At 44.6% G+C, this 16,105-nt stretch overlaps 1 protein-coding gene across 2 annotated transcripts in view; it reads left to right on the top strand.

Annotated features, from left to right (window-relative positions):
- The window catches only part of DOCK1 (dedicator of cytokinesis 1), a 535,086-nt gene that overhangs the window by 120,669 nt on the left and 398,312 nt on the right, over positions 1 to 16,105 (top strand). For both annotated transcript variants that reach the window (XM_081220288.1, XM_081220287.1), the window contains exons 22-23: positions 1,565 to 1,699; positions 9,100 to 9,208. In XM_081220288.1, the coding sequence (XP_081076414.1) occupies positions 1,565 to 1,699; positions 9,100 to 9,208 (244 nt within the window). The remainder of the gene's footprint in view (positions 1 to 1,564; positions 1,700 to 9,099; positions 9,209 to 16,105) is intronic.

Below are 16,105 nucleotides of genomic sequence, written 5' to 3'. Positions count from 1 at the left end.
AGGACAGGCTCCTTCTGTCCACAGAGCTGCCTTGCCCAAAGCTGGGTCAGACCTTCCTCCCACTGAATTGATGTGCCGTTTGGTCTGCCCCTCTGAGCTGGTGCTGAGGAATTTGGTCTTTCTGCAGTTACAAGTGGCGTGGCTGGCGTGGATTTGGGTCTTTTGACTTCCAGATTCATTTTCTGGTTCTGGGGGTCATTCTCTTTGCAAATCATTCCTTCTTTTTATTCTTTTCTTTGATTAATCTGTTGGAAGGATTTCCAAAATGTATTTCTATGGAATGTATATTTCTTGGGATATTAGTAAGGTCTCAGAGTGAAAGGTGTGTGTGGTCCAGTCAGTTTGGGAATATAAGTGAAACCGAGTGAAACAGGTTTTATGCCAGGACTTGAGATGTTCTGCCATGCCTCAGGAACCATCAGGAGACATGTATGGGGCAATACCTTTCCCGACGTCGGGGCCAGGGGAGCCTGTGGGAAGGGGATGTCTCTGGCTTCGCTTCTTCAGGACATGCTGGCAGGAAGGCTTCTGTGGTAGTCTCTCATTTCTTGAGTTCTGCAGCCTGATCAGTGTTAGAAATAACTTTGTATCCACTCAGTCACCCAAAAGCCTCTTTATTGTGATTTATCAGTAGAGTTGTTACTCTTAGAACTGTTCCGAGGTCATCCAGAGTCCAAGTTACAGTTGCTCTTATGAGTGTCTTGTAATAATCTCGAATAACAAGCTAGTGCATGCTGGCTCACAGCTTAACGGGAAATGCCGTGAGTGCCCTGACAGGTTGTTTTTACGACTGTGATGAATATTTAAACGCCACAGGGAAGTTCTGTTGATTACATAGAAAGTTGGGGAGTGGAGAAGTTTGGTTTAGGGAGTAGTCTTGTTGGTTGTTGTCATACAGGCTTTACATATGCTGCTAGTTTTTGGAGAGTTACAGTGTAGCCCAGTACACTGAAAGCTGATAGTATATTGCAGTTAATTTAATTCTTCTTTTATGATTTAGAAAGCATAGCTTGAGGGTCATCCTTGTGAACAGTGATTATTAGTTTATGGGCCAGTAGTGGTAGAAAATATAGACGTTTGGACAGAATCAAAAACTGAATATTACCATTACTGCCTCTATCATTTGAAAATACCATACGCTCAATAAAAACAAATGAGCATTATGAAAATAGATATGTCTGTAAAAATCCCTTTGATTTTTGTTATTTAGCATTGGGAAAGCTAGTTTGCCTACCAAATCCTGGGCTTCTCCATCTGTAAATTAGGGATAAAACTCATCACTTGCCTTTTAGTGTTGCTGTGAAGAATAAATTATATAATACATTTAAATGCTCACAGAAACATCTAAAACTTAGAAAGTTCTTGTTAAATGCTCAGATCTCGCTCCTCTGAGAGTTATTATATGGGTCGCTTTTAATCTGCTTGAAATACATTTCACAAATATGCATATACTGATAAGTGTGTACCCAAATAAAAAGAACCCACTTGTGTATTTTTGTCCCAGTTAAGAACTGAGATATTGTAATCTTCTGAACTTGTTAACTTGTGTTTCTATTATGAACAGGAAGCTGACGAAAGTTTTAAGGAACTATGTGGACAATGCCGAGAAGCCAGGAATCAGCGACCAGCTGTATAAAGCCATGAAAGCTTTAGAGTACATCTTCAAGTTCATCGTGCGCTCCCGGATCCTGTTCAATCAGTGCGTATCACCGTGCTGGCTCTCCAGTGGACTTACGGAAAATCCTTTCCTTCCTTCCTTTTCCTTCTCCATTCCCCTTCCTCTTGCTTCTTCTTCCTCCTGTCTTTCTCCTTCCTTTCCCTGCTGCCTAGCATGACACAGCAGTAACAGATAACAGTCCTGGGCTGGGTTTGCCCACACTTACTGTAACTGCTCCCGCATGTAGTGAAAGACAAGCATGCGTTTGAGTCTTGAGCCCTGAGTCTGAAATGTGTGCCTGTGAGTCAAACGTCGTCTCCTGAAAGCATGGATAATTCTTCAGAGGTAGTGCAGACTGAACACCAAGGGTTCTGAAGTTCTTTTCAGTATATCTTATAGAGAAAAAAGCCCTTGAAAAACAAAATTAAAACAAACAAGCAACAACAGCAAAAAGCCAAAACCAAGTTAAACTACCTCACTTGGGAAGACTGGGGGGCTTACTCCCTCTTTCCTTCAACTAGAATCATGTTTTGTTCCTAGAGAGAGATTCCCACATACAAGATTGCCGTGCAAATGGACACTCAGTGTTTTAACCTAGTGATGTGTTTCATACACTGTCTAGGTGAATTTATGAGTTGTGTTGAACTTTAAAGTGGATTGGGATATTCCCAATCCACTTTAAAATAATGACTTCGTTATTTTATAGAGAACATTAGTATTTTTTCCTATATATCTTTAGATGAAAGAGATGTGCTAAAATAAATGAGCTTTCAGTTGGTCCACAATATTTAACTCTGAATGAAGAGATGCGAAATGGGTAGATTGGGTGTTGGGGTGTTGACATTGACTCACTCTGCCACTGCTTTTGGAGCTAGCTGCTTTGGGTGACCTACAGTGGATGATGTTGGTTGCTGTTGGTTATTGGAGATTGATGTTCTTGTGGTGAGTTCTAAACACAGAGATGGAGTTTAAGAATCAGTGTCCCTCTGAGTTAGAGAATACATGTGACTTTTAAAAGCACAGCCCTCTCGAAACGTATCAGTGAATACTTCGGGATTGAGCGAGTGTGGACCCAGATTGGTACCTCCTTATTGACTCTTTATCTTTGTTGGCCTGAAGTCAGCTTCTCCAGAAGGGCTGGGGAGAAAGGGAAGGTATTCAGAATCCAGCCTTTGCACACCATGGTGCATGTAAGCCAAAGGAGCCAGTTACTGACTGTGTGCACAACTGTAAGAGTCGCAGATGGGAGGGATTTCCCTGGTGGTCCAGTGGTTAAGACTTTGCCTTCCAAGGCAGGGGGTGCGCGTTCGATCCCTGGTTGGGGAGCTAAGATCCCACATGCCTCGAGGCCAAAAAACCATAAAACATAAAAGAGAAGCAATATTGTAACAAATTCAATAAAGCCTTTAAACATGGTCCACATCAAAATAAATCTTTAAAAAAAGAAAAAAGAGTCACAGACGGGGTAGTACCCACCATTGATCAGTGGTCACAGCCCCTGTGTTACTGGTCAAGGATTATTTGTGCTTTGTTCATTCTGACGTTCCGTGATCTAAGACCCACGGTTTGAGGCCATTGTGCTCTTACCCTTGACTGAGATATCAAAGGCACACTCTTCTATTTTGCTTATTGTGGGTAAGCGTGACTCTTGATGTGGGTCAAAGCTTTTTCTTTTCTTCAAGGTCAAAGCTGTTGATGATTTTCTCACTGTCACGGTATGAAAGATGACCAAGTAAATGAGGTTTTGTTTTCCTGTGTTTTATCTTTTTTTTTTTTTTTTTTTTGTGGTACGTGGGCCTCTCACTGTTGTAGCCTCTCCCGTTGCGGAGCACAGGCTCCGGACGCGCAGGCTCAGTGGCCATGGCTCACGGACCCAGCCGCTCCGCGGCATGTGGGATCTTCCCGGACCGGGGCACGAACCCGTGTCCCCTGCATCGGCAGGCGGACTCTCAACCACTGCGCCACCAGGAGCCCCTATCTTATTTTTTAATCAAATTACTTTTGTAAAAATGAACTTCTTGGCACCCTCTATCTTGCTTTTATATGTTTCCCCACTAATTTTAAATTTTTGGGTACTCTAAAACAAAATTGATGCTAAGGTGCAAGGATGAACTTGAAAGAACGGAACAGTCAGGTGGCACGGATTATGTCTTGTTTTATTTGAAAAAAATTTTTCATCTTGTACAATTTGTGATCAGTATGACACTGGGTTAGGGGTTCATTGATGCCCATCTCCTTTCCAAACACACTGCTGATTTTCCTTCTCATCCAGAGATTAGTAATGCAAAGAAGTGTGCGTTGGTGGTCGGTGTGTTCCTGCTATTGTTGTAAATGTTCTAATCTTTTACAAAATACTGCTATTTAGAAAAGATTGGGGCACCCAAGTGAACCAGTAGCAAAATTATTTCTCTCTGTCTCTCCTTAATCTCTTTCAACCTCAAAATACAAATGGCATGAGATTTTAGAACCATGGTCCATAAATATTACTGAGTTTGATTGATCCTAACAGAGGTTAGGAATATGATTGGCTACATGTTATAGAAAAACCCAGCTTAACGTGGTTCAGCCAGATGAGGTTCACTTTTTCTTCCCCACATGACGTGGAGCCCAGAGTCCGGAGCTCATGTACTTGGTCTCTGGTTATTTATTCTGGGTCCTTGGCTGCTTATTTCTCTGCCCCACCATCCTTAGGGGTCTGTGTCTATCTCATGGCCCCAAAGTGGCTCCTGCCCCTCCTGGCATCAGGATCACATTCCAGGCAGCAGAGAAGGGAAGGTGAGGGGTAAACAGCTCTTCCAGTTACTCTCCTTTTAAAGAACATTGTCCCCAGTGCCTACAAAGGGTCAGGTGCTTCCATCTCATTGGCCAGAACTGTGTCACATGACCACCCTAGATGCAAGGGAGGTGGGAAAGGATTTATTGATGCATTCAACAAAATGAAATTTCTTTTAGTGGCAAAGGAGAAGTATTTATTGGATGGGCAATGAACATTCTCTTTCTCACACCTTTGACCAAGAATTTCTGTTCCCTGACAGTTTTTAGAGCATCCCTAACTTGTTCTGGATTAGTAAATCCTATGTAATTAGGCCCCCAAGAGCCTTTCTTCCCCATTAGCTTGGGGGTCAGTCTCTGACACTAGTGTCTCTCGTATCTCTTTGACTTGAAGTCATTGAGCCCTAAGTGATCCAAGACGTGATTCAGTCCTACTGTGTTACATAGAAATGGAGTGAAATACGCAGCAGACCCTTCCCTGTGACCCAGGAAGTGTTCTGAGTTTAGACATCCTTAGGAATGCCTTTGCTTTGGCCCTTGGCCACAGGGTGTTGGCACAGGCCGGGGTCCCGGTGTCAGCCTTTGTCCTGGAGTGCGAGGAGCCAGGGCTGACCCCCAGCTGAGGTGCTTTGCCAGGTTAACATGTTTGTCAGGAGCTGAGACTGTCCAGGACCAAAAGTGCAGAGAGGTCAGAGGTGAGTGGCAGCAATTGCCAAAAGGCAGTGAGGCTTCCTGAACCTTCCAAGACCCTTGTCTGGACATTCCTGACCTCATCTCACCAGATACTGTAGCAACCAGGATCCTTCCTTCCCAAGCGCTTAATGAGCTTTGGAGACCTGACTGTCCCAGACTCTTATAGTATACTTTTATAATATACTTTATAGTATATTGACCTTAGTTTTTTCCTCTAAATGTTCTCTAAATGTATCTTGGCTGCCTTTACGATTCTCGACGGCAGAGAAGGACATACCTTCCTCTCGAAACTTAGAACACAGTTGTAGCCACACTGTACAGATACAGTACTTTTTTTTTTTTTTTTTTGTGGTACGCGGGCCTCTCACTGTCGTGGCCTCCCCCGTTGCGGAGCACAGGCTCCGGACGTGCAGGCTCAGCAGCCATGGCTCCCGGGCCTAGCCGCTCCGCAGCATGTGGGATCTTCCCGGACCGGGGCACGAACCCATGTCCCCTGCATCGCAGGCGGACTCTCAACCACTGCGCCACCAGGGAAGCCCTCTCTCTTTTTTTGTGTTATTATTGTCATGCATTTCAAGTCTACATATATTTTAAGGCATTACTATTATTTTGTATAGTTGATACTCATTATGTTTTATATTTATTGTTTTTCCATCTTTCTTTTAATTTTATATTTCCCTATAGGATAATTTTCCTTCGGTGCAAAGAACCTCATGTAGAATTTCCTTGGGTATAAGTCTGCTGCAGGTTTTGTTTGTATGAGAATCATTGACTTCATCTTTGTTTTTTTTTTTTTTTTTTTTTTTGCGGTATGCGGGCCTCTCACTGTTGTGGCCTCTCCCGCTGCGGAGCACAGGCTCCGGACGCGCAGGCCCAGCGGCCATGGCTCACGGGCCCAGCCACTCCGCGGCATATGGGATCCTCCCAGACCGGGGCACGAACCCGTATCCCCTGCATCGGCAGGCGGACTCTCAACCACTGCGCCACCAGGGAGGCCCCTTCATCTTTGTTTTTGAAGGATGTTTTCTTTTAATATAGAATTCTAGATTGGCAGTTATTTTCTTCTTCAGATGTTATTCTTTTCTCTTTTGATTTCCATCATTTCTGGTGAGAAGTCAGCTTTCAGACTTATTGTTACATCTTTGAAGGTAAAGGTGTCTTTAAAATTTTTTCTCTACCTATGTTTAAAATTTTTCTCTTTTTCTGTGGTTATTAGCAGTTTTACTATGGATTACATAGGAATGGTTAGCCTTTTATTTATCCTACATTGGATTTTGAGAGCTTCTTGAATTTTTAAAAATTAATTAATTATTTTTGGCTGCTTTGGGTCTTTGTTGTTGTGCATAGGCTTTCTCTAGTTGTGGCGAGCGGGGGCTGCTCTTCGTTGTGGTGCACGGGCTTCTCATTGTGGTGGCTTCTCTTGTTGCGGAGCATGGGCTCCAGGTGTGCGGGCTTCAGTAATTGTGGCACGTGGGCTCAGTAGTTGTGGCTCTCGGGCTCTAGAGCGCAGGCTCAGTAGTTGTGGCGCACAGGCTTAGTTGCTCCGCAGCATGTGGGATCTTCCCAGACCAGGGACTGAACCCGTGTCCCCTGCATTGGCAGGCAGATTCTTAACCACTGTGCCACCAGGGAAGCCTGCTTTTTGAATTTTGGATTGATTATTTATTAATTTTGGCAAATTCATGGCCGTTATCTATTCTAATGTTGCATTTGTCACATTGTAGCTCTCATTTTCTTCTGTAACTTCAATTACATGTATGTTAGATCTCTTCATTGTGTCCTACATATCTCTAGCACACTTTTCTATATTTTCTGTCTCTTCTGTTTATTTTCCTGTTGATTGTCTTCCATTTCATTGATTCTTTCTTTAACTCTGTCTAATCTCAAGTTAACCCATATAGTGAATTCTTAATTTTATTTTTTCATTTAAAAAAAAATTTTTTTTTTGGCTGCGTTGGGTCTTCATTGCTGTGTGCGGGCTTTTCTCTAATTGCAGCGAGTGGGAGCTACTCTTGGTTGCAGTGTGCAGGGTTCTCACTGTGGTGGCTTCTCTTGTTGCAGAGCATGGGCTCTAGGTGTGTGGGCTTTATTAGTTGTGGCACATGGGCTTAGTTGCTCCGCGGCATGTGGGATCTTCCTGGACCAGGGATCAAACCTGTGTCCCCTGCATTGGCAGGTGGATTCTTAACCACTGTGCCACCAGGGAAGTTCCTGAATTTTTAATTTTAGGTATTATATTTTTGTTTTAGAATTTTCGTCTTTTTTTATACATTCATTTCTCTACTAGAATTTTTTATCTTACCTTCTGTTTTCTTCACCTCTCTATTTTCATATTTCCAGTTTTCTATTTTTTCCATCTTTTTCTTTTTGTTTTACAATATAATACATTTATTTTGGCAGTCTTGATACAGGATGTAACTGCTTGCTAAATACAATATCTTGATCACTTGTGGATCTGTTTCTGTTGTCTCTTTTTTGATTTGGCCATGTGGTCTGGTATTTTGCTGTGTTTAGTAACTTTGTTTGAATACAGGACTGTGAATATATAAAACTGTCAAAGCTCCGGATGATGTGATCTTCTTCAAGAGATGACTCATCCTTTTCTTTTCTAGTCAGAGAAAGTGAGACTGAACCTTTACATTACAGAGACTGTATGTAGCCTTTGTGAGCCTCAGGCTTATATGGTTTTCCTCTGGTTCCCCGGGGTTTTCAACTGAGAGTCTGCTGTGCTATCTGGAGCCCCTCTCCCTGGCATTTTCCAGACTGTATTCTTTATCTCTGGATAGATAAATACTCCACTCTGCTTTATAGATGTTTTCATTTTGGTTTTCTGTCCCCTGTACCATGGAGCCTTAGGAATTGGCAGATATACTGGGAGCGGGGTGGGGGGGAATGGGGGACAATGGATGAGTACATGCTAGAAGCCTCCCCAAGTATTTGCACCAGTCTGGCAAACCTTGCTCCTTTTCACCTGCAAGCAGAAGTTCATGACTTCATAATTGTCTTTGTTTGGTACACTGTTTATACAAACCCCTATTTGAAAACCCTTTACACAACAGATACACTAGGTTGCAATTTCCCATTTTAGACAGAATTTGTTGCTTTACAGTGGAACTCATTTAAGATTACTTCTACGGTAATTAATTATCACTTAGTTTACAAAATTTTCCATTGTACACAAGTTATCAGGGATGGTATACTTTTAATTAGGCAGAAAACTAGTCTGTATTAATAAAACATCTGCGCTGCAGCATTTTAAAATGCAAATGTATTGCTTGTTAGTAACAAAGCAGCTTGAAGTAACTGCTTATAAATAATTTATAGATGAAACTTATTTACAATTAGCAGCACGTATTTGCATACATGTGACCCATGTACCACTTCCTTATTATCCATTTACCGAATATGATCCACTTTTTGAATGTTTTCCTGGAACCACCAATTCTATGATGGAAGAATTTGTATAGTGTCATTACTCTGAAATCAGGTAATTTTGAGTTTATTATTATAGTGTCATTTTCAAAGGTTCTAAGATCGTGTTAAATTTAGTTGTCTTTGTGGTTGTCAATTATGTGACATTATGGGTTTAAGAAACACTGGCAGGATATACACTGAAATATTAATGATGTGATCTCTGTGGGGTAGAATTAAAGCTGGATTTCTCCATCCTTCCTCTCTCCCTTCCTTACCCTCTCCCTCCTTCCCTCCCTTTTTATACATTTCTGCGTTTTTCAGATTTGTAGAATGTGTTATGTTACAAGCCAAAAGGCAATAAATAGAATGATTAAAAATCAGCTTCTTCAGCATGAAGGCATATCTCTCTAGCCGAGTGGTCCAGATTATAATCCAAGTCAGCTCCCATGTTCCATGGATACTGAGGATGTTCCCTCACAGCAACTTTAATGTCTGTAGATGCAGGAGCAGAAAGTGGTGATGTGCCGTGTGCTGGGCCCACAGATCGGTGTGTTCCTTTGCAGGCTGTATGAAAACAAAGGAGAGGCTGATTTCGTGGAGTCCCTGGTGCAGCTGTTCCGATCCATCAGCGACATGATGAGCGACGTGTCAGACCAGACCGTCCGGGTGAAGGTAGGTCCTCGGGGCAGCGTCAGCCACACTCAGGGCCCCGCTCTTAGATGCAGGACTCCCTGCAGGCCGAGAAAAGCAGGGTCGGCATGTCCTTCGAAGCCTGGACTTGAGCAGAAAGTTCAGGAGTGGCTTTGCAATGGCTATGATCGTGGTCCCTGTAATGGGATTCTTTCTGCTTCCTCTGTAGGTGCTCTTAAATGCTGCTCTTGCTCTTTGCTTCTCTGCAAGGAAAAGTTCTCAGTTTCCTTTATGGAAGGATGGGGAAGTGGATGAGAATGATGTTTTCATGTCACTTGTCAGGGCATCTCAGTATCTGAGCAGGTGTGGGAGGCTGAGGCTGTAGGTGCCCCAGGCATCCGTCAGACCTCAGGCTGAGCTGTGCTGATAGTGATACATCTTGGTCCCTCCAGCGAGTCTGGAAGAGTGAGCGAGGGATCCAACCTTCCCGTGGTCCTGCTGTTCTCACCACCTTATTATCTGTTCTTGCCCTGTGGTCCTTGGGGAGAAAAGATGCCTGCGTCTCAGGTGGGGTCTGTGTGGTCTTCAGGACACGCCAGCGAGGAGGTGCCAGGAGGTGGGGTGCGGGAAGGGCCTAGGGAGCAGCCCAGGACCCACACACTTGCCAGCATCCCTGTCTGGCAGTTTCAGTGTGGCTGACTTACTGCAGAAGAAGCCGTGCGATTTGTGTGTGCTGCCCGTGCTAATTCCTTCAAAGGTCAAGAATCTTCCAGATGATTAATTTGCAGGTTTCACTCCGCTGCTCCTTGTAGCAGCCTCTGTTCTTACTTTCCTCTTTGAATGTTCTTTTACTCTATCATTTCCCAGGAAATATCTTTATGGCTATTAAAAATATTGTGGGAAAGTGATTTCCCAGCTTTTAAGTCTGGGACAGAGATGTACGTGTGCTCAGATGTGTGTCACGGTTCTTGTGACCAGGGGAGCAGTGTCACTAAACATGAACAGTCATGATGACCCTTTCATCTCGGAGGTGAAGCTGCTGTCTGGCAGAGCCGTGCCATCCTCAGTATCATTTCTCAATCTTCATGTAGAGCTGGTGATCCACAGAGAAAGCTATGTGGTGTGTATTTTCAAGTTTTGGCTTAATTATTTTGGCAAGTTATTGCCTAAAGCTGCCTTATTGTTTTGAGGTTAAAATTAACAATGTGTTTGGTACATTTACTACAAAATCCTCTGGCATTTCTGAAAAACAGACACAGGGAGTCTAAGAATAGATACAAGTGACAGGAAGTTTTGAGCCCAGAAGTCCCTTTCGGTTTCTAAATATACTGTTAGATTATTAAATTTGATTGGGCTTGACTTGTGTCTGCCCACCTCCCTGGATGTCAAGGCATTTAGTAACTGCAGACTTGAAAGTCCTTCCTTCAGTGGGTGTTTTATTATGAGACATGGGTGAATTCAGTGACGTTTGTGCATTGATGCAAACCTTATATCTGCAAGCCAGATGACTGAGTTTTATTTGAAATGTTGCCTCCTTGCTGCCAATTTTGTATTTTGTTCTTGCACAATATGTGCTTCCTTGACTTCTGAAATTTAAGAATTCCCATCATGGGATCCTGTTTTTGTGTTGTTTTAACTTTTTATGTTTTGCTCTGTGGAAATGGAAATACAATTGTGAGTCATCTTACGTAGAGGAAATATGAAAAAGACTGGCATTTCTTAGGGGTTAAACGTTGTTTCCCAAGGGTGGCCCCTGTTGGCTGTTTTGATCTTGGAGATGATCTCATTTGTGAGTAGGGGGTCAGCACGCTCCATGCCTTCTTGGTGTTGTTCAGCGTGACCTGATGGACTTGTGGGGTCAAGTGGCCGTTCTGAGCACCCTGCCGTCACCCTCCTCAGACTTGTAAGAACCACTTACACCCACCTTGCGGATTCAAGTCAGCATTTTATGCCTCAATGAAGGGAGAGGCGAGAGGAGTTTTTGATAATAATTAACTGCAGGATCAACACAGCATCCAAGTAGAATTTTCAACAGCGCTGCCTTCCATCGGACTTGGAGTTTTTAGCGGGGTCATTTAACTTCAGCAGGAGCGTACTTGGGTACGTTTTTGTTACATGGGAGAGGGAACCACGGTGAATATGTGGGCAATGCTCTGCCAGGTGGCCTCAGGTCTCCTCCACTTCTAGATCCTGCTCTGGGGCCCCCATGTGGTTCTAGAGACACACTCACCATTGTGCTGCGTTACGGTCCCTCAGTTAATGACCCCCAACCTCAGAGCTGCTGACAAATCCTTACAAAAATTCTTTATCTGGTAAATAACATGAAAGATTACCACTTTAACCACTCTTAAGAGTGTAGTTCTGTGACATGAAAGACATTCATGTGGCTGTGAAACCATCACCACCATCCGTCTCCGGAACCCTTTTCATCACCCCAGACACAAACTCGGTACCTGTTACGCCGTAGCTGCCCCGTCCTCCCCTCCTCCCAGCCCCTGAGAGCCACCGTGCTGCTGTCTGTCTCTATGCATCTGAGTATTCCAAGTTCCTCGTGTAAGTGGAATCATACTGTACATGTCCTTTTGTGACTGGCTTTTTTTTTTTTTTTTTTTTTTTGCGGTACGCGGGCCTCTCACTGCTGTGGCGTCTCCCGTTGCGGAGCACAGGCTCCGGACGCGCAGGCTCAGCGGCCATGGCTCACGCGCCCAGCCGCTCCGCGGCATGTGGGATCTTCCCGGACCGGGGCACGAACCCGTGTCCCCTGCATCGGCAGGCGGACTCTCAAACACTGCGCCACCAGGGGAGCCTGTGACTGGCTTCTTTTACTTAGCATAATGTCCTCACGGTTCACCCATGGTGCAGCAGGTGCCAGAATTTCCTCCCTTGCTGAGACAGAATTGTATTCCATTGCACGTATCTAACAGATTTTGTTATTCACGCACCTTTTGATGGGCACTTGGGTTCTTTACACCTTTTGGCCTTTGCGATGCTGCTGCTGTGGAAGTAAGCGTACAGGGAACGAGCTCTTCAAGCCGTGCTTGTACTTCTTTCGGGTCTGTACCACATGTGGGATTGATTGCTGGGCTGTGTGTTTAATTGTTTGAGGAATTACCATGTCATTTGCCACAGCACCCATACCATTTTATGTTTTATAAAAATTAAAAAAAAAAGATTTCTTGTTCCATTTATCTTAACAGTATTTCTGGCAGCTTCTCCAGCTTGAGACGCATTACCCGCCCCCCTCCACCTTTAGCAAATGATGCTGGTCTGTCTGCTGTACTGAAAAGATCCTCTAATACCTGTCCAACATCGCCTTTCCTTTCTCACTTCCTTCCGAAGAAGACGAGTCCATTCTACCACCTGCAACTAACCCTCCACCTGTGTTGAGTTATCCCCTACCTGCTCCTTCCTTTGGGGTCCTCATGGATCCCTCACCCTTTCCCCTCAGTCTGGAATCTTCTGTCTGCACGTCAGATTGTCCCTTTCACGTGCCTACAGCCACCCCAGACATCCTCAGCATTCAGCAGGTGCTTTGGGGAACCTTCTTGGCCAACACACTTCTCCGTCTCCTCCCCCACCACCACGAGCAGGTCCTTGTACCTGTGGCCAGCGCCGTCTGGTCCTGTTCTCTGCTCTACCCTGTGTGGTCACCGTCTGCCTCTCCCCCACGCGTGCCCCATTGGCACTTCACCTGCAGCATCTCCAAGCCAGACGCGATCATCCTCTTCCATTGCCTCCTCTTCCTTTGCTCACCTTGGCCGTGCCTATCACGAGCCACTGTGTGTCTGGTGCTCAGTTACTCTTGGTGAAATGATGGCAGAACCTCTCTTTACTCACTACACCCTCAGTGCTGTACCTGCTCTTCTTGTTCCCTGACTGTATTTCAGCATTTCCTTAAAACTCACATCTGGCAATGGACTTGTTTTTCTCCAGAAGCTGTGATGTTCTCCAGCTGCCTTGGAGAAATGGGTCAGATTCCAGGTTCTGCTGTTCAGAATCTTCACAGTCAATCCAGCCACCTCTCCTAGCCTTGGATTCTTAGAGACGCGAGTAGAGTGCCCCTCTGGATGCTCGGAAGCCACCCGGAGGATTAATTCCAAAGGTTGATAGGAAGAAGCATGAGCTCCAGGGGCTGATATTCATTGATCACTTGCTGTTCTGAGCGCTCTGTATTTATCATCTTCTGTGACCCTCACAGTACTCCCGTTCCATAGGTACGATCATTGATTTTAGGTGAAGACACGTAGAGCTGTTAATGAACTTGCCCAAGGCCATGGGACCAGGCAGAGGGATAATTTAAGCCCACGTTGCCTGGATCCAGAGCCACATCCTTCCATTCAGTTCCCCCAGAGAGGGTCACTGGGCACCAGCGATCCTATGGCTCAGAAACAGGGCCTAAAGTGGTTGTCCACGTCGACGGACAACAGCTCTGAATCAGATGCTTTGGGGCTGTAAAGACATCAGCTTCGTTCCCTGTGGAGCTTTTCATCGCAGTGGATATGTCCTGTGTTTTTTGGCATAAAGCAATTAAAAAACTTTGATGCTATGCCAGCAGAAATTGGCTGTGTCTAGAGGGAGGTAAAGGCGGTTCCATGGGGCTGGTCCTGAGGCTTCTTGGAGGATGGGTCTCGGTGATGGGCCCCCTTCACTGGCCACAGAGGCTTCTGTTTCTTCACCACTCGTGGATTGCAGTGCTAGATTTGGGGCACTTGGGGTTTTGCTGTCAGAATTAACACAGGAATTGACATTTTCACTCTGTTCCACAAATCTTACAACTCTGTGGGATGACCCTGGAAAAGACTACCCTGTGAACTAGGCATAGCCTCCCTAGAAGTTTCTAGAACTTTCTGTTGAAGGAAACATTGACCCTGGTCCACAATAAAAAATGCATTGTTGGGCGTGTCTGTGTGTGCATGCGTGCGTGTGTGTGTGTGTGTGTGTGTGTGTGTGTGTGTGAGAGAGAGAGAAGCTGAAAAGTCTTTCATGAAAAAGTTCTAACCCTTTATTCCATGGGATGTACTCTGGCATTTTCTATTCTATTCTGGTATCTTTTGTCTATTCTGAACTCATGTATTTCACTAAAAAAAAAATTGCTGGTTGACAGGCACTAAATTTATTTCCTGAACAGCGAACGTATCTCAACCCACATTTGAAAAACACTGCTCTTTACCGTTCTTTCTATTTCTTCCACCCTCTTGTTCGGTTTAGTATGAAATATTATTAGTGTTGTGTGTATCTTCCATTGTAAAGACACAGGTCCCTGGTGCTCAGTGAATTCCCCTACCAGCATGTGGATTGGACTGGGGTGAAGATTAATTGAATTTGAGGCTCCTGAGCTGAGATGGGCACACAGATGGCGTGAGGCTTTGCCTTCCTTCCAGGGGGCTGCCCCTTGGGTGCCAGCTTCCCTGTTGCTTGCCTTTCTGACCCCTGGTGGTGCCACTTCTGTCTGGCCTTCCCCAGGAAGAACTGTGTTGGAAAGAAGCTATATGGTAATCACAGTAAATGTAGTTGTTGGGTGAGTTTTGCCCTCCAAGAAGCATGGTTTTCATTTCCTTAAATGTAAAATAGATAGCTAGTGGGAAGCAGCCGCATAGCACAGGGAGATCAGCTCAGTGATTTGTGACCACCTAGAGGGGTAGGATAGGGAGGGTGGGAGGGAGATGCAAGAGGGAGGAGATATGGGGATGTAGGTATACGTATAGCTGATTCACTTTGTTATAAAGCAGAAACTAATACACCATTGTAAAGCAATTATACTCCAATAAAGATGTTAAAAAACAACAACAACAACAAATAATACCTGGACGTGAACTGTACTTACTTCTCTTCTGTTTTATCTAAAATTCTTCGTTATCAGAAGCTTTGGCTGCTTTTCTTCCATTTCTCAGCTAGCATCCAGGGTCCTCACTGCTTCTCACAAATTTGTAAGTTTTGCATATTTTTGTCCTCTGGAAAAACTCTCTGAACGTTTTAGGGATGATGACAAAACAAGGATCGGAAATACTGTGATTTCCTTGCAGATGAGAAAATCAGGTTGCACAGGTCACTGCTGACCTGCCCAGGGCCTTGGCTCTAGTCATAGCAGCTCCCACTTGACCCCTTCGTCCTGGGCCCCAGTGTTCTCCACTTCATGTGCTGCGTTCAAGATTCCCATGAAGATGTGAAGTCTTATCAGCTCCCTTAAACAAAGCAGGGATTGACTGTGTCCTTGCCCTCAGTTTAAATGTAATATGTGATCTTTTTAGAAAAGTGGAAAATGCCCAAAAGTCACTTCAGAAAGATAAGTCTCACTTGTCATCTCACCCCCCATAAATTACAGTGTTAGCATTTTTGTCTTTATAACCGTAGGCTTTTCCTCCTTAGTCTGTGATGATGCATGAGATTATATATATGATATATACGTACAGATATTTACATACGTATGTGTGTTTATATATACGTACTTATACAACTTTCCTTTTTTCCACATACATTTCCCTACATCCTTCAGTACTCTTGAAGAAAATCTTTTTTTTTTTTTTTTGCGGTACGCGGGCCTCTCACTGTTGTGGCCTCTCCCGTTGCGGAGCACAGACTCCGGACGCACAGGCCCAGCGGCCATGGCTCACGGGCCCAGCCGCTCCGCGGCACGTGGGATCCTCCCAGACCAGGGCATGAACCCGTGTCCCCTGCATCGGCAGGCGGACTCTCAACCACTGCGCCACCAGGGAAGCCCAAGAACATCTTTTTTAAGGTTATATTACTTCATGGTTGTGTCGTAGCTTATTTAACCAGTTTTCTATGTTTGGGCACCAAGATTGTTTCTAGTTTTCCTTTCCGTAAACAGTGCTTCAGTAACCTCCCTGGCCAACGCTTTCTCTATGGTAAAGACCTGGTTCTGTCTGGTTAGCTGGGTGCATCCAGATTTCCAAATGCTCTGAAGGTCTGTGGGAGTTG

Source organism: Mesoplodon bidens, assembly GCF_964165515.1.
Source record: "Mesoplodon bidens genome assembly, chromosome: 1".
In the NCBI taxonomy this organism is placed as follows: Eukaryota; Metazoa; Chordata; class Mammalia; order Artiodactyla; family Ziphiidae; genus Mesoplodon; species Mesoplodon bidens.
Note: the sequence above shows the minus strand (reverse complement) of the source record. Positions and strands in the feature narration are given on the sequence as shown.